This window comes from Emys orbicularis, chromosome 9, assembly GCF_028017835.1.
Source record: "Emys orbicularis isolate rEmyOrb1 chromosome 9, rEmyOrb1.hap1, whole genome shotgun sequence".
In the NCBI taxonomy this organism is placed as follows: Eukaryota; Metazoa; Chordata; order Testudines; family Emydidae; genus Emys; species Emys orbicularis.
Genome location: NC_088691.1, coordinates 85119550 through 85143794, shown reverse-complemented (window position 1 = coordinate 85143794; position 24245 = coordinate 85119550). Strand labels below are relative to the sequence as shown.

The window sequence follows — 24245 nt, the reverse complement described above, 5'->3', positions numbered from 1 at the left end:
CAAATGATGGAGCCTGGACCTATCTACTCCCACTGTCATTGCATAGTGGAGCTACAAGAGGCTGGATGAGTGGCTCCTCCCAGCTGGGGGAAGTGAGTGGGTGGTGCTTCAACTTGCTCTTACTGTTTTGAGTAGACATTTTGAGCTCCATTTGCTGCATTGGCGAGTCACTGGTTTGACTCTGGTCCAACCCCATACTTACCCACACTTATGTAGTGAGCTAGACCTCTTATGATGTTCGGGGTTAGACTGATCACTAAACTTTGTTTGGGGTCCAGAAGGGATTTTTCCCATATGGCAAAGTTTACAAAGTACTATGAGGGTTTTTTACCTTCTATCTGTGATCCAATTTTGGAGTTTTAAATTACATTGTTGTGACTTTGGCAGGTTCCAGTGCAGTTGATGGTTTTAAAGTGTCTGACATGAAGTCCCTCTAACCCAATGTGCTGTTTAGGCATGGTCCTCAGACTTGCCTCAGACCTCCCCTTAGGTTTGTATAACCCAGGGCCGTTGGTGCCCAGCTGAAGTCCACGCTAGAAAAGCCTTGCCAGGAAGATGGGAGAATGGTCCCCATTGGTCAAGGGTTTTAATAAAGTTGCAGCTTCAATGGTTAACCATACTAGAGCATACATGTCTCATTGTTTCTGTCTTCACATCAGCATAACATTTAAATATTTTAAAAGGAGCCACAAGTTGATGTGGCATGAGTGTATGGCTATCAAAATGCAAAGTCTGACGTTCCAGGCATATTTAAAGGGACAGCACTGCATATGTGACTCATTGGTTGCTAAAGGTTCTGTTCAATAATGTAGTCCTTCCAACCTCATTCACATGTATCAGACAGTTGTAGCAGCTATCACTTATTATCCAAAAAAGTGAAATCTGAGCTTCTTTTATTTCAGAGTCTGACAGTTATTAGGATGGGTTTGGGTTAGAGAAGCATATCACCTTTCTTCTTATAGACTATTTCATAGACATTGCAAACATGGTCCATCTCTTTCATCACAATCTATCAGTCCCGTTACATTTACTGTATGCTTCAGCTTGACAAACTTGATGTCTGCATGTCTTTATTATTTTTTCTGTTCTGTGATCTTGCTGACAAATGCTTCATTGATAGCTTGTAGTATTCACTGGAATATTCACAGAGTTATGACATTTGGACTTAACAGGTGTTTCCTTTATAGGGCATATAAGTATTCTGATACTTTAAAGGTGATTTATCTAGTTGCAGTCGTCTCTTGTCATTACTTCATAGCAAAGTTGTGCTCGACTATACCTACAGTTTCACAAGAGCATCTTTTCTAAAACAAGCCATTGAATTGTCAAAATGGACAGTCAAGAAAGTGCTCTTGCTTTTTAATTAGCATGGTTAGAAAATTCCCTGCCAGCAATCTCAACTGCCATTACATTAACCTGCACAAGTAGTCCCATTTCCTAGACATGATGAACTTGGTTTTCAACAGCGAGTTCAGCTTTAGACTTACTTATCTTGCAAATAAGCAGCAAATGTACTTTCCTTTGCTCTAAGGAAAGAAACTCAGAATGAAGTACTAGTGCAAAGGACAAAAAAAGGTCCTGACAATGATCAGCAGTGAGTTAAACTCCATAATAATGAATGCACAGTGAATTACTCAGAATAAAAGCTGCAACTTCAATTACATGAAGACTAAAGTATCTATGAACATTTAAAGCAGCACTTCCCCAAGACAGAGAAAAGTGGGTGGGAGGGGGACTCTCTCTCTCTGCATTTAGGTGAGGGGGATTTGTGCTCCTTCTCATTGCTTAGTTCAACCCCCAGTTGTAGATCCTTATCTTTTGTGGGGCAATAAACACATTATTCCATTGCAAACCATTATTTACAGTATATCAATATAATTTTATTACCTATTTTATTTCTTTTATGAAAGTATGCTTTGGGAGAAAGTAACCTTTAGAGGCAGGATATTAAGGACCTATAAAAATTTTAATGTAAAAATTAAAATGGATTTTCATTAGTAAAACTCACATTTCACTATAAATTATTCAGAGAAGCATTGACTAACAATAAATTATACATATGTAGATGAAAGATACATTTTACTTCTGAGATAACATTTTCTTCATTTTATTATATTGTTCATATAAAGAAACTTCATTTTATTGGTGTACTAATCTTTGGTACAGCAGGGATAAATTATGGCTTGTGCTATGAGTATTTTTAAATACAAGGTTTGTATAAATAATATATCCATAAATATCATATGTTATCTATACACACACACACACACACACACACTTTTGAGGGCACTCACACAAGTTCCTCTTCTGTTGCTTCTTTCACTCTATCCATCTTTATGGAGAAAAGGGTGTATCTTTCTCCTGACCAGTGCTGCAGGCCCACTCTGCAAGTCTTACCAGCCAGTTCTGAGCTTGAGCTAATCAGTCACTTTCAGTGCCTCATCAAAGGAGGGGTCTGTAGGTCCTGTTCTGGTGGCAGCTGTCAGTCAGGATTAGCCAACTCTAAAGAGGATTATCTCAATGCGGCGTTGCAATAAGGGCAGTAGAAAAGGAAGCTCTCTTTAGGGGAAAACACCACTAGAGGTGTGTAATAGTCTTGCAGAAGGCCAGCACAGGGAAAGATAGAAACCCTGTGCCCAGAGATCAGGGCCGGCTCCAGGCACCAGCTTAACAAGCAGGTGCTTGGGGCGGCCAGGGGAGAGGGGCGGCACCTGCGGCAATTCAGGGGTGGCAGGTCCCTCACTCCCTCTAGGAGCGAAGGACCTGCCGCCGAACTGCCACCGCTGATCGCGGCTTTTTTTTTTTTTTTTTTTTTTGCTTGGGGCGGCAGAAATGCTGGAGCCGGCCCTGCCAGAGATTGTTGCTTTTCTCAACTAGGTCTTTCCTATTAAGCCCACTGTAGAGGTGGTCCCTTTTCCTCTCCCCTGTCAGAAGGTGAAATGTGTAGCTTCCCATGATACAGCTTGCTCAGTCAGATCCTTCTCTGTTTTCTGGGAGCCCTTTGTCAGTGGCCCAGAAACAGGGTTCTGGCCCACTGCACTGCTCAAACAGACTTGGAGGAGGGTGAAGAAACTGTTCTCAGAAACAGATGCAGACCCTTTTGACTCCTCCACATGGTTTCTGCAGGAGAATGGAATATCTTCATTAAATCTGTAGACTATTATGGAAAAGGGGGACATAGTCATCCTCTTTCTGGATGTTTTCAATGGAGAGAGAACCTTTCAAGATAAAAAAATAGGTTTCAAATGCTTGTAAGGAGTTGTTGGGATTTTCCAGATACTAATGTGGCTTTTCCTAAAACACTCAGTAAGCATTACAGATTGGGCAGGATATTCATGTCCTCATTCTGTGTGTGGTAGTTTGTACAAAATCCTCTTCATTTCATTTTCTACTGTCATTATGATAGCAATAGTATTGGTTTGTATAATAAGATCAAGAATTAAGGTCATGTAGACAACCATGCACAGAAATGAGAGCAAAGCACCTCGTAAGTAATAACTCACTTTTGTTTGCATGTTTAACCATCTGCAGAAAATAACACTCGTACACAACCCTTTCTTTCTCCTCTGCAAGTGCTACCAACGACCTCAGGAGAACACCTGTTCTCACAACCTTTTTTCCTCTACCGGTGAAACCAACGACCTCAAACCAACATCCTGTATCCTGAAAGAAACCCACAATAACATATTATTAATACATTAACAGCGCCATCCTTTGGAATAAAAATATTCGTACGTTACAGGGTTCAGATGGTAACATACAACTTACAAGGGCAAAGTTCAAGTGGAATGTGATGTCATCAAACCTCTGAGATGTGTCTCTGACATTATTAACAATCTTCCTGTGTTTAATTTTTGCTGAATCATGTACAATTTTACAGAAATGTTCATAACAGTGAGATATTACTTTCCTCACTAGCTTTGAGTAGCCCAGACCACATCTGTCAGAATATATGTAAGCTTGTTCTTCCATTCTCCCTCTTTATGAGCCATTTGGCCAAATCAGAAGTACAAGTTATACACAAGCAAAGTATTTAGACATTCAGATATGATACAAAAGTATAAAACCCAAGCCTACATCATGTAGAATTTATGCTCATTTATGATAGTGCGAAGTTATGGCAGGTAGGAGGCTTCCAGGCCACAAAGCAGCTGTAACGTCCCTTCATCAGAGTGGTTGCTTGGATGGGCCCTTGGGCACTATAAAAGAGAATCACAGCTTTCTTCATCTTCCTTTAAAAAAAAAAAAAAAGTCCCTAGTCCTTTTTCTTTCAAAGAGACCGTGGAAAACATAAATGGGTGGATTTTTGGCAGGGGTAGAAGGAATGTGTGGTAGCGATGGATTTTATTTTATTTGTTTATTTATTTATTTTAGGGGAGGGGGAAGACAGGAGAATGTTTCACAAAGTTGCATGTATCTCTAAGGCAGAGGATTTTTGAAGGATCCCTTGTTAAAATTTTGTCAACAGCTGGATGAACATGATGATCCCAAACTAATTTCTGCATTCACCTGCATCATCTAGAAATTAATATAATTGTTAGACTAATGTTAATTAGTTAATATAATTGTTAGATTAATGACTGGTGAACTATCACAGAAATGTCCAAATGGAATTTTCCCCTGAATGAGTGTACCATATTTCAACATTGTGGCTAAAATAAGCACTCTGATAAGAAAGATTGATGTTTAAGAATTTTGATGGGTCAAATTTTCAGTATTCAAACTGAGATTTTTCCTGCAGTCAGCAGCATATAATGAATAAGTGTACCGACTTTTAAGATTGTAGTTCACTTGTCAATATGAAAATTAGATGTTCAAATCAGTAAATTACCCTGTAATAAGCCTGTATATTATATTAAATAATACAACAGAAAGCTTGGAAAATCAATGAAGAGTTTGGAAAGTCTGTCAAGGAGATATCTGATCCACAGAAATGTTGAAATCTAACAAATATGATCTATTTCATTATTTAACACTACAGCTTTTATTTTTCAAGTTATCTACCTGTTTGAAGCATTATCTGGGAAGCCATTAGGCGATGGGAAGCCTCTTACCCACAAGGTAATGTACATACTGTAATTTCACCTTTCAAACTGCATCTTTATATCTAGGAAGAAAGAAGTAACTATTAGGGGGTTAATATGATACTTAATAGAAAATATTTTGACAAATCTAATTCTTTTATAGTACAGCACAAATTAGACTGATGTATATACTGTGTTGATATACACAGTTGTAGAGTACAGATTGGAAACCTTGGCTTTGTATAATTGTTATATTTCTCACACCTCCAAGAGATCAAAGTGAGCTTCAGGAGAGTTTCAGAGGAATAGTGCTAAGGGAGAACTACAGTCTGTCATATGTTGCAGTGAAGCTGACCACTTGAATTCTCTCTATTCTCACTCCAAAGCCACTTGATTAGCATCTGCTTATCTCAACATTGAAGTCTTTTGCACTATTTCTTTGTTCTGCTGTCAGAAGAGAGGAAAGAAGAAATGGTGCTGTTGGTCTCCATGCACAATCTTTCTCTTTGTCTTCTCTTAAAGAGTGGTTGAACAGAAGACATTATCTTGTAGACTTAACCTTGTTTCGTCTCACCACTTTCTTCCCGGCAGTATAAGAAGGGCCTTGCAGGCAGTGGAGTAGACATCATGCAGCTCTGTAGTTGTAGCATTTTTGGGCAAGAGGCACAGGTGCTCCTTCTCTTCCTTTATGCTGCTTTACATTTATTTTTCCTTCAGACTTTCAAGAGACTCATCAAGCCTTGGTGCTCCTGCAACGTAACAGACTATGCTCTTAATGGATTATTATATTAATCTTGTAGGAAATTAACTTCTGTAATGCTATACACTTAAATAAAATAGTTCTGGGGCTAAGACAACCATAACAGGAATTTTAAAAATTCCAGTTGTTGAACAGTAATAATGTATGTCACATTTTTTTTTAGTGGATCATCACTTTCTTTTAATGTAGCACGATTCCTCCTATATGGATCTGTCTGGCATAAACAATCAAGTGTTTTCTCTTTGTATTTTAGACAGAGATCACCGAAATTGCCCTTGATCAGAAGGGACTTACAAATGAAAGAAAAATTGTTTTTATTGATAAAAACAGAGATCTTTACATTACTTCTGTGAAGAGATTTGGGAAAGAACAGAAAATTATCAAAATTGGTAAGAACCAAGCCAAAATTACAGTAATCTGCATTCTGGCAGCACACATATTTTATCTACAACAGGAGTGTTGGAAGCTCTATTATTTGATTAATTTAAAACTTCACTTGAAAGAACACTGGGGAATATGTTGAAAGAACACTGGGGAGTATGTTGTAGGGTACAATCCTGCTGTGGCTACTTGGGATGAATAAAATGAACTGATGTCATTTCCATTTCTAACTTCTGTGGTATCCAGCCGCACTGAATAAACACATTACTTGCGTATTTTTTTATTATGCTCAGAAGTTAAATAGGTAAGTTTTTGACATTTAAACTGTCATCACTACATTTCAGAGTGAAGAGCGCAAAGAGAATTATGAGAGAAGCCCACATGTCCCTTAGAGCTGTTGTGTATATATGCTGTCTGCCTGCAGATTCTGAAAGCACTTGATTCAGAAGGTTTTCTTCACAACCTCCAGCACTAGAAACATAATATTATTAAATAAAAAGTGAAGTTCTGGAGAAAGTGATGTGGTCATCCAGTAACCGCCCAACCTGTATTCTGGTCACTCATATTCATTTTGAACCTTGCCCTCCAAAATAGTGTATGAACTGCCTCTGTAGTTTGTTCAGAAACAGTTAAAGAATAGATACTGCTCCCAGACTTGTGAATGTTTCGGTTAACAACAGTTGACAGTTAAGGCAATAAACAAAACTGAGCTATTTTGGCTCCATATATGTTAGAAATGGGAATATAACTGTCAGAAAAAGACAGAATAGGGAAAATTACTTACTATAATTAAAGTTTTTAAGAATAAATTGCAACTCATGCAGGAATAAAAATAAAACCTGCTTTTTTAAAGTAGTTGTTGATGACCTGTAAGGATAGCAAAATTCCAAGAATGTTTACATTTTTTGTGTTTATTGTGCATGTGCAAATACGTAATATTTGTTTATCTTTAAATTAAGGAACAATGGCACACACTTTGGCTTGGAATGACACATCCAACATACTTTGTGGACTCCAAGATACACGTTTTACAGTCTGGTACTATCCCAATACAGTTTATGTAGATAAAGATCTCCTGCCAAAAACACTGTATGAAAAAGATGCAAGGTAATGTATATTTTTACTCAGAATAATATTGCTGGATTTTTTTAAATACTGTGTTGAATTTTTCACTCAAATAATTCTTTACAAAGAAGGGTGTTAATTTAGCCACTTGAAATAGATGACAGTTGCTACCTTCAGAATTCCTGCCACATGACTATTTCTGGATTAGGAAAGGTTTAACCAAAGGTGTTAGCCATTCAAGGTGTGCACTATAAAGCTTTTTAAAAATGAATAAATGATAACTGTTTGAGGCAGAACACATAAGCACCTGAAAAGGGATGGACTTAAGCATGTGCTTTAAAGTGCCTATGCGCATTGGGGTCATAGTGCTAATTACTGTGGGAATCCCATTGCCTTCTTTTGGACTACTCACAATAATCCGTGTTTGCAGGATCAGGCCCTTAGATCACAAATCAGTAACCAAATACTCTTTTCCAAAAACCTGTCTTTACGTATAGTTCTTTTAACATTCATGGTTCTCCATAACAGTGCTAAACTTGAGCATCAGCATGGTAAACAAGGCCCTAAATGTCATATATCACTTAATAAAACAGGGCATATGAAGGGTTCTGGAGCATCTAGTCTGCCTCAGATTTTCCCTGACCTCCTGTAAGAAGTATTTAAAATTTTCCAGCTTTGTGCCTTATTCATCAAAAATTGCTTTGTATTGGTGGGTTCTAATAAGTAATCCTTTGCACTTCTTTAGAAACTTCTATTCAAGCTTCTCAAAACGTTTTATAAACAATGATATATTTAGCCTTACAACTCCCTAATAATTCTCCCATCTGAAGAGAAAAGTAGCACATATTTTCATTTTACAAATGGGAGAATTGAGACACCGTGGCATTAAGTGATTTGCCCAAAGTCATAATGTATCAGTGGCAAAGTCAGAAATAAAACCCAAGTCTCTTGACTCCAGGTGCTATGCTCTTACCATTTATTAATGTTCCTTCCCTTTTAATAAATAATTCAATTAGGTTAAAATATTTGTTTTTTTTAAATTACTTCCAATATTTTGATCCAAGTTCATTCTAGATAACAACTGAAAATATTGTAACCACCTTCCCTGCAGGATATCACTGCAAATAGTGTGATACACCAGTCCCCTTTAGATGTTTGGTACAATGAGCTCAAGAGCAAGCACAGTAGGTGCTCCAACCACTAGCCTATAGAAACTCAAGCACTAAGTGGGTTCCTGTCAAACACTCACATACATTAGGTAACTGTGGTTCCTTTATTTGACAATTACATGAAGAATAAACCAACAGTTTCTAATTCAGCCTAATATAAGTGTAATGAGATAAGAGTCTTGCTGGGACCCCTGCACACTGTTGTCCTGATTTTAGACTGTGGCTTTGTGACCTCCTGCAGGTATTGCTGGTCCCTTTCAAGAGAGTATGGCTCTGCCCAGGTCTTAGCCTTCCTGTACAGATCCCAGGATGCTTGCTTCCTAGCCTTCTCTCCTCAGTCAGCTACCAGGCTGTTGTCTCTGGCATGTTGCTCTTGCTTTCACTCAGCCTCCAGATTTCTTGATTCTAGTCCTCTCTGAGCTCTGGTTGTATTTCTTTCCTGTGCTGGAGGGATTATGGAACCCTTTACAGGCTGGATTTTGAATTGGGTAACGCATTACTGAGCTAGTAGATTTGTTACAATATATTTTGCCCAGAACTAATTTAAAAGACAAATTACTTTTTTTCTAGGGTGTAATCACATAAATACAAAAGCTCAAATCTTAATCAGACTTTTCTTTAAAAACATTTTGCCTTTATGTTTTGAAAAATATAGTAGTTAATTGATATGTTACATCATTTCTGTATTGTCAGTGAAAAATATCAAACTATTTATTTATTTTTCTCTGAAACATTCATAGTTATCTAAGTATAACTTTGGGGTTTCGAGTCATTTTCTGCAGTCTCTGGGAATAGCTCTACAAAATAATAAAAAACAATCCACTAAGAAGCACAGTTCACTGTTTTCCTCTTCTTACAATAATCCTTGATATTAAATCATTCTCACTCTCCCCAAAGTACTTTTTATTTCATAGTTAAACTTTAAGACTCAGTACAGCCCAGAGCTTTTTATCCACATTTGTATGTGCAATTTCAACAGTTAAATGTGCAAATCGGGCATTTTTGCAAATACCCAAATTGTATTTCCACTTGCAGTGGTTGCACATGACAGTGTACATGTACAATTTTGCATCCAAATACTATATTCCAACTTTTAAAAATCTGACCAAAAGTTGTTTTAGATTTAAACTCCATTGTACATATCTATTTAGTTGAATTTACAATAACTATTTAGATGTTTCTGTTCTGTTTGAAAACAAAGTTAAGAAAAATGTATCCATAACTCTTATCTAATTTGAAAATCACTAATAGCTTTAAACTCCAACCATTATTTTCAATGAGAAAAAAAAATTAACGTGCTTTATTTGACTTTCTTTCAACAGCGAATTTAGCAAAAATCCCCAGATAGTACGTTTTGTGGGAAATCAAGTAACGATCAGAAGAGCTGATGGCTCACTTATTCATCTCAATATATCACCTTATCCAGCTATTCTTCATGAGTATGTTAGCAGTTCAAAATGGGAAGATGCAGTCAGATTGTGTCGCTTTGTTAAGGTAATTTTTAATACTCTACGGTATTCTCATAAATTACATTTGTTGCCTTTGTTTATATTTTCAAACAATATGTAGTAATAGTAATTATATATGTAAATGTTCTAACTATTTTCTTTCTTCGAGCTGTTTCTTTACCTTATAGTGTTTTCTTATTATTTTAGGGCTGATCCAGAAAATACTTACATATGTGATTAATTTTACTGATGCAAATAGTCCAAATGATTTCAGTGGGACTATTCACAAAAGTGGAGCTAGTAATGAGCATAAATGTTGTCTGGACTAGACTCTTACATAGCCAATTTTGTAAAAATGTTCTGTTCCACATCTAGTTACCTACAATCTTTTTTAAAAAACATTTCTTCCCTTTCATTTTCTTTTTCCTCACTTTCTTTCTGATAATTTAGACAACAACAGCAGATGAGGTGAGTGTAGGAGTATACTTTTTTTAAAAGGCATTTTTCCTCCCCCCATTAACACTTATAAAGGAATTTTATCTTCTTATATATGGTTATCATGATTTATAAACAAAACTATCTTAAAAATGTTTTCTCTATTTTCTATATTATTTGAATTGAGTGGTCAATATACATATTGAGCTAATTTGGGATATATTGTGATGTTTATATTGAGTTGTTTCCCTTATCTGAAGGTGGATACAAATGTTTTTATTCCAGTATTTGGCAGTTGGGAATTGGCATTTATAATTTCAAATGTAGCACTGACAGAAATTACACTGTGTAATTTCAGTGCACCACTTCTTAAGAGCCTGTGACTCTTATTTGCATCTTTTTGTAATTTTTTTAAAATACCGGGAAAGCACACACACACTTATACCATCTATATTGAGTGGTAATACTGTATGTATAATATCCTTTCCACAGAAGTATAGTTATAGCTTCCAAGTCAGGGAGGTTTTTGGCATTTATAACTTTTCATGATTGCTTACTATCTTCAGGGCTGGATTGCATTCAATGACTTTAGGGTACTTAAAAGATAAATTGGTTAAAAGTTGCAAAGATCTTTCCTTCCTACCTTCTCTGGCTACCATCCTCTTTCACCTTCCTACTCCCTTTCATCAATCTTTCCTCAGCTGCCCTTACCTGCCTACAGATAAGCAAGACAAGGTGGATAAGGTAATATTGTTTATTGGTGAAAGAGACAAGCTTTGGAGCTTACACAGCTTGAAGAAGAGCTCTGTGTAAGCTCAAAAACTCTTCTCTTTCACCAACAGAAGTTGGTCCAATAAAAGATATTACGTCACCTACCTTGTGTCTCTAACATCCTGGGACCAACACAGCTACAACAACACTACATACTAGAGATGAGCATGGTTTTTCTACTAAGAATGGCTGTAAAATAGGGTTTTTTTGTTTACATTGTGTTTCGAAACTTGAATTGAGGGAGGATCTGGGTTTTTTTGACAAACAATGTGATCAAAAATACCTCACAGTTCTTCTTTGATTGTTTGCTCATGTCCATTCCAATGTAGGTGTGCATGTGCTGCATGCACCAGCGCCAAAAGTTTTTCCCCTAGTGGTATTCAGGGGGTCAACTCTGGTGCCCCCTGGAATGGCGTCCTCATGGCGCAGCACATACACACTTGCCAACCTGTCACCCCCTCAGTTCCTTCTTACTAGGGATGTAAAATACTAAACGGTTAAATGGTTATCTGGTAAGCATTAGTCTTACCGGTTAACCGACCCTAACTGTTAAACCCCAGCCCTGGGGCCACCTGGAGCAGCCCCAGGGCTGGCCGGAGCAGTCCCAGGTGCAGCAGCCCCAGCCCCTCTCCCTTTAATTGGCTAATTAAATAACATAATTTTAATTGTTTAAATGGTTAACTTTTTAAACAGATATTTACATCCCTACTTCTTATCACCTGTGATGGTTGCTGGAACGCTGTTTGTCTCTTGCTTTGCAAGTGATACTCCTTAGTGGATCTTTATCCTGTAAATAGATTGTAAATCATTAGAATTAGAATAAGTTAGCAAGTAGTTAGATAGCTTAGAGTAGTTAGTAAGATCCTGCCCTGAGGGGCTAGCCCACCCAGGAATCTGTGACATGCCTTGGTCCCAGGGCTTCAAACAGTGTGCGGCATACCACAAACCCATACTGGTAAGTGACCCGCATGACAGCTGTCTAAAGTGCTTGGGCGAGGGCCACAATCAGGAACGGTGCCAGATTTGTAAGAACTTTAAGCCCAGGACAAAAAAGGAGAGAGATAACAGACTCAAATGCCTTCTCATAGAGGCAGCACTTCACCAGTCATCGGAGTGGCAGCCTGAATCGGCACCAAGTACCTCGTCGGTCAGGAGTGCCCCAGTCTCTTTAAGAGAGGCACAGCATGATTCGAGATCCGTGACACTGATGAAAGACACTACCACCTGGTACCGACACACCTTCCGGCTAGCAAGAAGTCAGCGCCCGCCACTCGGCACCACTCCCCATCACTGGTGCTGAAAAAGAAACTGAAGAAGTCAGACCGGGGGCCTCTCCACAAAGACAAAGGCCACAGAGAGAGTGAGACTGAGGCGGGGCCACTCTCAGACATCCATAGAACAATCAGCACCAGTGACTCTGGCCCCGGGATGAGGTCTGTTGAGCCAATTTCCCATGGACTACCTACCTAGGTAAAGCCACAGAGGGGATACATTCACCAGAGCCATATGAGGCAGTGAGGAGCCTCCATGCCCTTCCAGTGCTGCCATCTCCCCCAAGTCATCGACTCTTAGGGACAGCTCTGGCATCACATGACCTCTCAGCACGGAGGCAGGTGCCAGTTCTGAGCAAGTCAGCAATAAGGGTGTGGCATCCTCATGGTAGAACTTGACACCACTGGACCACTTGCCACAGCAGCACCACTCACCACTGCGGCACCGATGAGCACTGCGCTGTCATGGTACCCAGGAGTGGGTCCTCTGGCTCTGGTTCGGAGGCTGACTCATACGCCTCCTGGAGGACAAGGCACCGAGCTGACCATAGGCATTCTGCAGCTATAGCATAAGGGCTAGTTCCATCAGCATAGCCACCGGCTCAATGGCAAATACCACTCCAGTGGCTGATGTGGAACCTGTGGGCGGTCCAACCGTTCCAAGGTTCCCACACGGGATGGTCCCACTCGGTGCCGTCAGAGGTGAGAGCCCCCCCACCACCTTCCTCCTTGGAAAGGGGTTCAATCCCAGGAGCTGAGATCGCTGATGTGCAGGATATCCCCACAGGAGACCCACCGGCAACAGACATAAAAGGCGCAGTGCCAGTGAAAACCTCATCATCTTCCTCCCCAGATGAGGCAGTGGCAGGAATGGCCATCGCACCCATGCAACATGACTATAAGGCTCACCAAGAGCTTTTGTGTTGTGTGGCCCAAAACCTGGGCGTACAGGTTGAAGAGATCACAGAATCAGTTCCTGCCCTGGTGGACATTCTACCACCCTCGGGGCTGTCAAGAGTGGCCCTGCCCTTCAATGAGGCCCTCTTGCAGCCCATAAGAGCTCTGTGGCAAATCCCTGCATCCTTCCAGCCCACAGCGAAGCAGGTGGAAAGTAAATACTTTGTACCCCCCAGGGGGTATGAGTATCTCTACACCCATCCCCCACCAGATCCTAGTCATTGTGGCTGCTTACGAGTGAGAGAGACAGGCAAAAAGAGCCATCACCCAAGGCAAAAGAGGCCAGGAAACTGGATTTATTAGGCAGGAAGGTGTACTCTACAGGGGGCCTCCAGATGAGAATATCAAACCATCAGGTACTCCTAAGTCACTATGATTTTAATTCCTGGTCAGCCATGATGAAATTTAAGGAACTCCTACCGTCAGAGACCAGAACTGAATTCATGGCCCTTGTAGAGGAGGGTAAGGCAGTGGCCAAAGCATCCTTCCAGGTGGTCTTGGATGCAGCGGCTGCAGCTGCCCAAGCCATGGACACAGCAGTAGTCATGAGGCAGAGCTCTTGGCTTCAGTCCTCTGGACTACTTCACGAGGTCCAGCAAACTATCCAGGACCTACTATTCGAGGGGAATTCCCTTTTCTTAGGCCAAGGTTTATGTTTGTTTTTTAAGTTAATAAAGGACAAGTGTAGGAAGGATGTTAGGCCCTGATCATGCAAACTTTTAGAATAACTTTACACACTTTACTGACCTCAGTGGGACTATTCAGGTTTGTAAAGTTACATGCAGAAGTATTTGTACAAAAGGGCTGAGCATTAAGTTTGGACAATATCTAATGTGTGTGCATACTGCGTTTTAATCAGGTTGCACTCTCAGACTGCTTCTAAGGGCCTGTCCACACTCGTATAAAAGGTGTATTTTAAAAGGTATTAGAGAACATGTTTTGATTAACATGTTAAAAACTCAATTTCCTCCTAGGCTTTACCTGGACTAGCTAATGTATTTAAAATTATATTTGCTATGTCTAAACTAGTGTGTTAAAATGTGTTAACACATGTTAACTAATATGTTTTAAATACATATCTTTTTATATTACTAGTGTGAAGTGAAAGGAGAGAGAAGAGGAAAGATCAAAATGAGTCAGAATGCTAGGATTTTCTTCAACTTTTTTCCTGATTATATTTCTGTTGACTCTTTAATAAAATTACAGTCATGAAATTGACATAAAGGAAAACAGAAGTGTTATAAAATTCTCATAATTACAAATAGTTTTTAAAAAATTAGCAGCGTTTTCTGGAAATCCACTAAAATACAATAGGAATAAATAGAAAAGAGAACTTTTTTAAACTATTTTCTTTTCATTGATTTGTTCGTCTATTTGTTTTGCTATCAGGTATTTTCTTCTTTCTCCTTCATTTACATACAGGATCAGAGTAGCCAGGATTGATAAATTTATATATTCACTGTTATTGAGAAATACTAGTACAATGATTAGGCATATCTCTGAACTCTGGCTCAAAGTCATTGTTAGCAGATCACAGTACAGGAATTTTCATACTGCATAATTATTGAGAAGTAACCATACAATAATTATGATATTAAGACACACACACATGCACACACAACTAGACTATAGGGATCTGCACAACTGAGATAAATTATAGAGTTGTGTATCAGTACATCATTTTCAGTAGCTGAACAGCATCCCTGCACTCTGGCTGAGAAAAAGTGCATTTTCGTATCATATAAAATTAAAGATGTTTTAGCATTTTTATTTTGTCTTATTTTTAGGATCAAACCATGTGGGCATGCTTAGCTGCTATGGCAGTTGCTAATAAGGACATGACAACAGCAGAAATAGCCTACGCATCAATCGGTGATGTAAGTAGATGAGATTTAACTATTTTTTAACTAAATGATTGCAATGCTAATTTTATTAGTGTATTTCTCTAGTTAAACCATCACACTTTGTTTTAACAGATTGACAAAGTTCAGTACATCAATTCTATCAAAGAACTTCCATCAAAAGAATCAAGAATGGCTCATATACTGCTGTTCAGTGGAAATATACAAGATGCTGAAATGCTTCTTCTTCAAGCAGGCCTTATTTATCAAGCTATTCAAGTCAACATTAACCTTTATAATTGGGATAGGTAATATTTCTCTCAACATACCATAGCTGCTACCATTAATAATCTTACTAAGATTAAGTTTTAAATGTTTAGAGAATTAGACACTTAATTGACTAATCTATTAACCATAGTTGCCTGGACCCTGAGAAACATTGAATTAAATCATATATCATGATGATATACAGAGTAAGCAAAAGGATGGTGCTCAAAAAATGTGTCTCTTCCCACAACAGGATTTGGGGAATAGGTTAGGAAGAACTCCCCCACTAGCATGGAAACCATTTTCCTCGACCATGACAACAATATGTTTAGGCCCCTTTACTATTAATTGGGCAGAAGCCCCCAATCTCCCCTCACCATGGCTGATTGTGGGTACAAAATTAGAGGTCCCTTTAAAAATGTGGCACTTCATGTCCCTGTAGAGAGAAAACTGGACCTCTCTGTATGCCGACTTTTCCACTATAACAAATTTAGAAAAAATGCTTACTCAGCTCCAAGTTCAGATTCTCATGCCACATCTGTTCAGCATCCAAATAATCATTTGAAAGTTAGAGATAAATAGAGTTTGTCTATGCTCAAATAAAGTGAAAGTAGTAGTTCCTAAATGTAATGGGGAAAATTTGCCTTCCTTACAGCTTTAGATTTAGGTAGCATTTTAACTCATAAAGGACTCATAGTCTAAATATTGCTTCAAATATGCATTATTGGTTCTGGCTGCTTAAAGTAATTAATATAGTTGGGTGCATCTATCTATTAAAATAATATGTAAATGCAGCATTAGTATATTTCCTGTAATTCTCTTTCTGTATCATCATTTAACACTGTTATTTTTAACAGGGATGAAAGTTCAGATACTATGAACTGCTTAATTTGGTTCCTAACACAAAGCCTTATTTGATGTCGACTTTAATTTCAGTTTAGTATTGTGTATTCTGAGTACTTAAATGAAGGTAAAATGAGAAACTAGCAAACCACCTTTCAATCTGAATTAAGTTTTCTTTTGGAAATATTCTTTATGGAGAAAACGCAAACAATTAAAGTATGTTGCCCAATGGGCTTCATTAATGCTAAGGATTACATTTAATCCTTACAATTAATTAATTACAATTAATTTAGAAACTTTATTTTTTCTGGCAAGCACATATATCGATCTGTGTTTTGCTGATGTTGCCAAGAATGTCTTATCTGGAAAACAATTAATAAAACATTCTAAGATATTTAAATTTAATTTTATATCACTCCAAAGAAAACAAATATAAACATAAGACGTATCATAATAATGCAATGGCTGCTGAGCTTCCCGTTTTTAGGGTGTTCTAAAAGTGGTCATTTGCATGTGCTATATGTGTTCAAGTAGATGCTCTCCAAGAGCCAAGAAATTTTTTTTTTAATTCATAGCTATAATAATTTCACTAAAAGTTAATTTTTTTACCCTTTCTTACTGACAGTAATATACTCAAAAGTAAAAGAGGGTGTATTTTTTCAATTACTTAAAAAAAATGCTGTTGTCACATTTCTATAATGTGATTAGGTTGTCAACAGAAAAATGTTAATTATATATCATACACTATCCACTTTGTGATGTATGTTATCAGGAAAAATTGGTTACTCTCACCCTCCTATGGTTAACACTAATGCTAAATTGCTTGGCACCTTGCATCAGGAAGATCAACCTCCAGCACAATCACTGTACAGATCTCTTTTTGTAAAACCAAAGTAATTGTAATTGTGTTAGTATTTTTTTTCAGCATGACAAGCTCATTTTTCTTTTATTCCAGGGCACTGGAACTAGCAGTGAAGCACAAGACACATGTTGACACAGTTTTGGGTTATCGACAAAAGTTCCTGGAGGACTTTGGTAAAAAAGAAACCAATAAGCGATTTTTGCAGTATGCAGAAGGTGTAAGTATTCTGTGGAAACTTAGCCCTACATTTTCAAAAGGTCAGCCTTCATTTTGTGGTCACAATTTGTGCAAAAAACATTGCTCCCACATTTTTGCATCAGTTCCGCTGTGGATGTAAATCTTGGTTGTTACACACTGTTTATCTGACTGCAAGCACAAATTAAAAGTTTGATATGGAACTAGTAACATTTGTGAATGCAATGTATTTGGGGGCATAAAATAAGTCTGCATAAATTTTGCATCCTGAAAACATGCAGGGGCTTTTATTTTGGCGCACACGTTTTGTACATAAACAGGGAGTTGGGTTGAAAATGTACCTTTTAATGTCTTCAGTAACACATTGTATGACACCATTCCCATATAGGTGGGTGAGTGCCCCAAGTATAGTTGCCGGAAACTTTTCCCCTAGCAGTGTCCGTCGGGTCGGCTCTTGCACTCTTGGGTGCCACATGCACATGGCTCCGGTATAAAGGACCCTGCCGACTCTGTTCCCTTTCAGTTCCTTCTTACCACCCATGACGGTTGGTTGGAATCCTTCATTGCTTAGGCAATTCTTTCGTAGTGTTGATACCAGTTGTGTAAATAGTTATTATAGTTAGAGTAGTTTTTAGTAGTTTTAGGTTTTAGATAGCTCGGATGCCTCCACACTTAATTTGTGGGGTTGTCTGCCTTCCCAGTGCCAGGGCATGCCTCGGTTGCCGAGTTTCAAGCCCTGCGCTACCTGCAGTAAGCCTATGTCTCTGAGCGACTCCCACTCGAGCTGTCGCAGGTGCCTGGGGGAAGCTTATAGGTAAGACCATTGCCAAATCTGCAGAGACTTCAGGCCCTGGACCAATAAGGACCAAGAGGCCCGACTGAAGGTCCTCCCAATGGGAGGCAGTCTTACGACCAGCTTCGGAGCCACTCTCAGACTCAGCACCAAGCACCTCAGCTTTGGTGCGGAGCACTCCTCCATCTCCCCGGGACTCTCAGCACTGATCACCCTCTCAGGTGCCTAAGAAGAAGCACCAAGAGGACACCAGGTCTCCAGTGCTGAAATGCAAGGGAGACAGGGAGAGAGTGAGATCCGCGCCACACCATTCATCTCTCCCAGCACCACATCAGGTGCTGGCAATTCCAGTGCCACAGCAAGCTCCTCGGACACCTACAAAGGAACAACCTCAGAGTAGACAACGCACCTGCCAGTTCATGGTGCCATCAACTCCCGAGGCGTTCGCAGTGGCCAGGGACCTTCTCAGCCTACGGTGGGTCAAGACTCGCCACCACCGGTGCCACCAAGTGGCAGGAAGCAACCCCTGAACCTCACCTGGTGCTGTGACCGTTGTCTACAGGGAAGCCCCCATTATCAGCCACAAGATTGCCTCATCTACCGTCTCTGGCACCGAGCGACATGGCTCCGCCCTGGTCTCCGCACCACAGCTCGGAGTCTTCGTTGGACTCGGAGGTTGGGTCATATTTCCCTCTTCTACATAACCGACATCATTGCTCTCCGGGCGTCCATACCATACCATGTCTCTGTCTTCCGCGATACCACCAGGCACATGGCCACAGGACCATGGGATCCACTGATGATACAATGGCCCTTTTGGAACCCTTGAGAGTTTCCCCTTCCTCAGGGCACCCTCTCAAGACACTCTAGTAGCATCATACTTCTAGGGGACCCAGAACCAGCTAGCAGATTGTCTTAGCCGTTTTTTCTCCTTCACCACAAGTAGTCTCTACAACCGGACATCATGAGGGACATCTTCCAACAGTGGAGGTCTCCCCTTATAAACCTGTTCGCCTCGCGCATCAATAGGAAATGTCATCAATTCTGCTCCCTGTGGCCACAGCCTGGGCTCCCTTACGAATGCATTCCTGTTGCCATGGATGAGTCACCTGTTCTACACCTTTCCTTCTAGTCCGTTGATTCACAGGGTTCTGGTGTTAAAATCAAGCAAGACCGAGCGCGAGTCATTCTCATAGCCCCGGCATGGCCCAGACAGCACTGGTTCACCATTCTCCTCGGCATGCCCGTGCAGGCACCAGTTCGGCTTCCACTACACCCAGACTTGATCTCCCAGGACCACAGCCAGTTGCTAAATCCAAATCTTGGCTCTCTCCATCTGACGGATTGGAAGCTCCATGGCTGAACCTGGAGGAGCAGGCATGCTCGGAGCAGGTCCATGAGGTCCTACTGAGCAGTAGGAAGCCCTTGATCTGAGCCAACTACCTTACAAAATGGAAGCGATTTTCCATCTGGTGCTCCAAATGACCAGTCCTGCCTTTACAATAATCTCTACAGCTTATCTTGGAGCACCTGAAACAACCTGGAGCATCAGTCAAGGTCCACCTACTGGCCATTTCTGCCTTCCATCCCAAGGTGGACAGCCAGTCAGTCCTCTCCTATGAGAAGGTCATACGATTTCTCAAAGGCCTGGAAAGGGTGTATCCTCAGGTCAGAGATCCCTCACACACACCTCGTCCTATCAAAACTCATAGGGCCCCCATTTGAACCGTTAGCGTCATGCTCATTGTTACACCTTTCTTGGAAAGTGGCCTTTCTGGCGGCCATCACTTCGGCCAGAAGAGTCTCAGAGATCCAGGTCCTCACATCAGAGCCCCCATAAATGATCTTTTTTAAGGACAAGATACACACTATTATTTCTTCCTAAAGTCGTCTCACAGTTCCAATGCAGTCAAGCAATCTTTTTACTGGTATTTTACCCTAAGCTGCATGCGAACAGAGAAGAAAAGCATCTCCACTCACAGGATGACTGGAGGGCCTTAGCTTTCAACATTCATGGACCAAGCCGTTCCGCAGATCTTTGCAACTATTCATAGCGATAGCAGAAAGAATGAAAGGTCTCGCCATCTCTGCACAGAGACTCACTTCATGCATTTTATGAGTTCACAAACATCCCACCACTTGTTATCCTTACAGTTCACTCTACAAGATGCCAAGCCTCCTCCGTGGCTTTCATAGCGCAAGTTCTGATTCAGAAGATCTGCAAGGCAGCAACCTGGTCGTCCATTCACACATTCATGATGCACTATGCCATTGTTCAACAGGCTAGAGAGAATGCTGGCTTTGGCCGAGCAGTTTTGCAGTCAGCCTGTCCTTGAACTCTGAACCCATCTCCTATACAACTGCTTGTGAGTCACCTATTTGGGAATGGACATGCACTCAAAGAAGAAAAATCAGTTACTAACCTTTCCATAACTGTTTTTCTTTAAGATGTGTTGCACATGTCCATTCCAAGACCCACCCTCCATCCTCTCTTCGGAGGCGGTCAGCAAGAAGAAACTGAAGGGGAATGGGGTCGGCAGGATCTTTTATACCAGCACCATATAAACACAGCACCAGAGGATGCTAGAGTCAACCCGAAGGATACCCCTAGGGGGGAAATTTCTGGCAACTGTGCTCGGGGTGTGCACACACCTATGTGGGAATGGACATGTGCAATACATCTTGAAGAACAACAGTTATGGAAAGGTTAGTAAACATTGTTTTATATAAATGTTGCTGTTTACACTATTTTCATGTCATTATGCTTTCATGTCACCTCATTTTTTCCCCAGTAAAGATACTTTTAGCATTACATTTCTGTATTATACTAATTAACTTTCCTTTTATCTAAATCTTCCAGCATAATAACAAAACATCACCTTTGTCCTATCAGCAGTAAGCATTAGCTAAGCAAGTCTATGTATGTGAAAAATTGGCAAAACACCACCCCTGCCAGGCAAAAGTTAAGCCAAGACCTTGGCACAAGTATTACCTCATCCAAACTTATTCACTATCCATAGTTATAAACTATTAAAAAAGAAAACCCCTATTATCATAACCTTTAGATTTTATTTGAACAGGGACGTTATGGTGGCATTTAATGTCAACATTTTTTTTTATCTTCTCCAAATATGGGTTTTCAGGGGACTTTCTACTCTCCAGCATCTTGTTTGTAAATCATTAAAAGGCCATGTCAGTAATTTTGCTCATTGCATTTTCAAGGTGCTTTTTATTTTAATTTAGTTCAGGATATTTTTTTGTATTTAATTGTTCCCCAACAAGGTAAAAGGTTATTTTTCAAGTTCCTCTACATAATCCCACTGCATGGGAAGCATTGACAGTGCAACTCGGACAGTGGAACCTTTAGATAGCAGTGCCTGGTGGTGCGCTGTCACGCCCCCTTCTGACCCTCCCCTGGATAGTACTGAATGATCGGAGACCCAGGCTATAGAAGGGGGCATGGCATTCCAACAACCTCAATTGCTTCCAGCTGCTGCAGCTGACAGATCAGGAACTCCATCTGAGTTCTTGGCCCAGATTTTTTGCTTTGATAGTGCCTACTACACTTTTAGCATAGATTTATCTAGTTTTCTGGTGTAAATAGTTAGCTTTTAGCATTTCAATGGTTAGGTTTTATTTCTTTAATAAACAAACAAACCAAATTTTTGAGTAGTTTGTACAACTTCGATTCCACTATTAAAATCTAGTGGCGGATCCAAAGATCAAGAACCTTGGTTGTAAAAAGTGGGCCTCTTGCCCTGCAGTCTTTCTGGCATTAGATGCTCACATAAGCTGCCCAGCCTGCCTTGGGAAGGATCGTTCTTCTTCAAGATGCTCAATCTGCAGTACTTTCACTCCAAGGAATAGATTTCATTCATTTTTAAGCTGAAAGATGCCTAGTAGGCTCATCTAAGTTTATTTTCCATTGTTGAATATTTTCTCACCATATATGAGTTTTTAATATTTGTTGAAAAGTATCAAGTTTGTTTCATTTCAAAGGCAGGAACCTCCAATAGCATACTGTTTATTAGATATTGAATATAGAAGAGAGCCATCAACTGATACACACATGTAACTTGCATTAGCATTAATGGTAGTTATATATTTGCATCAAGAGGAGACCTATATAACGACAGAGCAGATCACTTTGTGACTTGTACCTTCATACTGTTGTTCATTAATATGTATTTAATATAATGTTAACACTTACCGACTATCTTTCCTGTTCTTACAGTTGGAAGTTGATTGGGACAAAATCAAGGCCAAAATAGAGATGGAAATTGCTAAAGAAAGAGAACGAGCTGCAGCCACTCCAGCAGTCAGAACCAGTGTAACTGTACAGCGCTAAATACCGTGCTGGCCATATTAAATAGCTGTTTCACTACACATTTGCTGTATCAGTATCCTGATAAATCCAAGGATTATCATTTTCCAGGGAGTGGGTTATGGAAGTTAGAGCTCTGAAATTAGTTAATTTTTGCTGAATGTTGGACAGTGGGCAGACCTGGATTCATATGTATATAAGCCAGTTATGATCTGTGCACCCCATCCTGCTTTCCTTACTCTTGTGAGGAGTCCCAGTGAAGTCAGTGGAACTACTTGTGTGAGAAAGAGAGCAAGATTGACTTCTGTCTTCCCATTATTTAATTGTTCAACTTTTCATACACTTTAAAGTAAAAATATGCAGTCTTGGATATCTGGATTTAGGCACTGAAATGCATGTTTAAGCACCTAAATAAGTGGTCTGATTTTCAGCAACAGTGGGGTACAGACAGGGCCGGCTCCAGGCACCAGGCAACCAAGCTGGTGCTTGGGGCGGCACCTGGAGGGGGGCGGCGCGGCGCTCGGGCCGCCGGGGAGAGCGGGGCCACAGCCGGGCTTGCCGCCCTCCCCCCGGCGCTCTGGCTGCCCTCCCCCCTGCGCCCTCCCCCCGGCTGCCGGGGGGAGAGCGGCGAGCCCCTGCTGGGGCTCGCCGCCCTGCGCTCTGGCCGCCGGGGGGAGAGCCGAGCCCCAGTCGGGGCTCGCCGCCCTCTCGCCGCCCTGCCCCCGGCGCTCTGGCCGCCGGGGGGAGAGCCGAGCCCCCCCCCGGGCTCCGGCCGCCCCCCCCCCCCGCGGGGGGGGGGGGCGCGGCGGAGGCTTTTTTGCCTGGGGCGGCAAAAAAGCCAGAGCCGGCCCTGGGTACAGATATACAGCACTTCTGAAAAGCGGGCCAACTGGTTAAATGCCTTAAGATGCATGTAGGTACCCAACTTTAGGCACCTAATGTGAAAAATGTGGACCTAAGTTTATAAATGGCAAAGGAATGTTTCATTTGCGGTTACATAGATAGCTGCATGACAGCACAGTCCCAGTGCTGAAATATTTTCAAATAATACATATCTGTTATTTCAGATAAATTCAGCACCTGAGATTGATTGCAAACATATTTCTGTCAATAACAAAAAAAGGGTAGCTGTTGGATAAAAAACTTTTAAATGTTAAATGAATTATTTCATAATAATCTAAAATACTGTGTAACATGCTTTGAATTTTGTTAGAATTAGCAGAAAGTCAACTTTCTGCAAATATCCAATATATGATTGGCAACAGTGTTCTGTGTTTCCTTAATGGTTAGAATGTCCCATCCATTTAGAAGAAAAACTTTTCATGTTTGCACTAGGTCCAGTTCACTTGATTGTGTATTGGATTTAGACATACACCATTTCACCAGAATATTATTTTCTCTCTTTCCTGTTGAAGTAATTGGGGCTGCATGCATATGGATCTGTCTGCATGATCTCTTTGCAATATTGGGACATTAGTCTATTACTGGTTATTGAAGGATGTTAAAGTAATTCTGCATAACATTTCTTTCACATATGAACACTTAAAATTTTGTGCGTTCTGTGAGAATCTTTAACTGGTTTAATATTTGTTTTGTAAATCATTATGTAGCAAATATCAATTTTCTGCATATGCTATAACATTCTTAATACAAAATTAAAATAAAATACTTTTTATATCAATTAGATGATGTATCTCATTGATTTTACCATCCCATTAAATAAAAAAGGCAATTCTATCTGAGTACCTACAATCCATGTAAAATTTCCAGTCCTCCAATGTGCTGAGCACCTCCTGCAGAGTGAACCCCTCTATCTTGGGTATGATTTGCAAGAGGCAC

General features: G+C 40.3%; 1 protein-coding gene across 1 annotated transcript in view; it reads left to right on the top strand.

Moving 5' to 3' along the window:
* The window catches only part of IFT80 (intraflagellar transport 80), a 165796-nt gene extending 143366 nt beyond the window's left edge, over positions 1-22430 (top strand). Inside the window, exons 13-20 of the mRNA XM_065410998.1 lie at positions 4997-5061; positions 6038-6173; positions 7125-7272; positions 9722-9893; positions 15069-15158; positions 15258-15430; positions 17188-17311; positions 22317-22430. Coding sequence (XP_065267070.1) covers positions 4997-5061; positions 6038-6173; positions 7125-7272; positions 9722-9893; positions 15069-15158; positions 15258-15430; positions 17188-17311; positions 22317-22430 — 1022 coding nt within the window. The remainder of the gene's footprint in view (positions 1-4996; positions 5062-6037; positions 6174-7124; positions 7273-9721; positions 9894-15068; positions 15159-15257; positions 15431-17187; positions 17312-22316) is intronic.
* The last annotated feature ends 1815 nt before the right edge of the window (positions 22431-24245 follow it).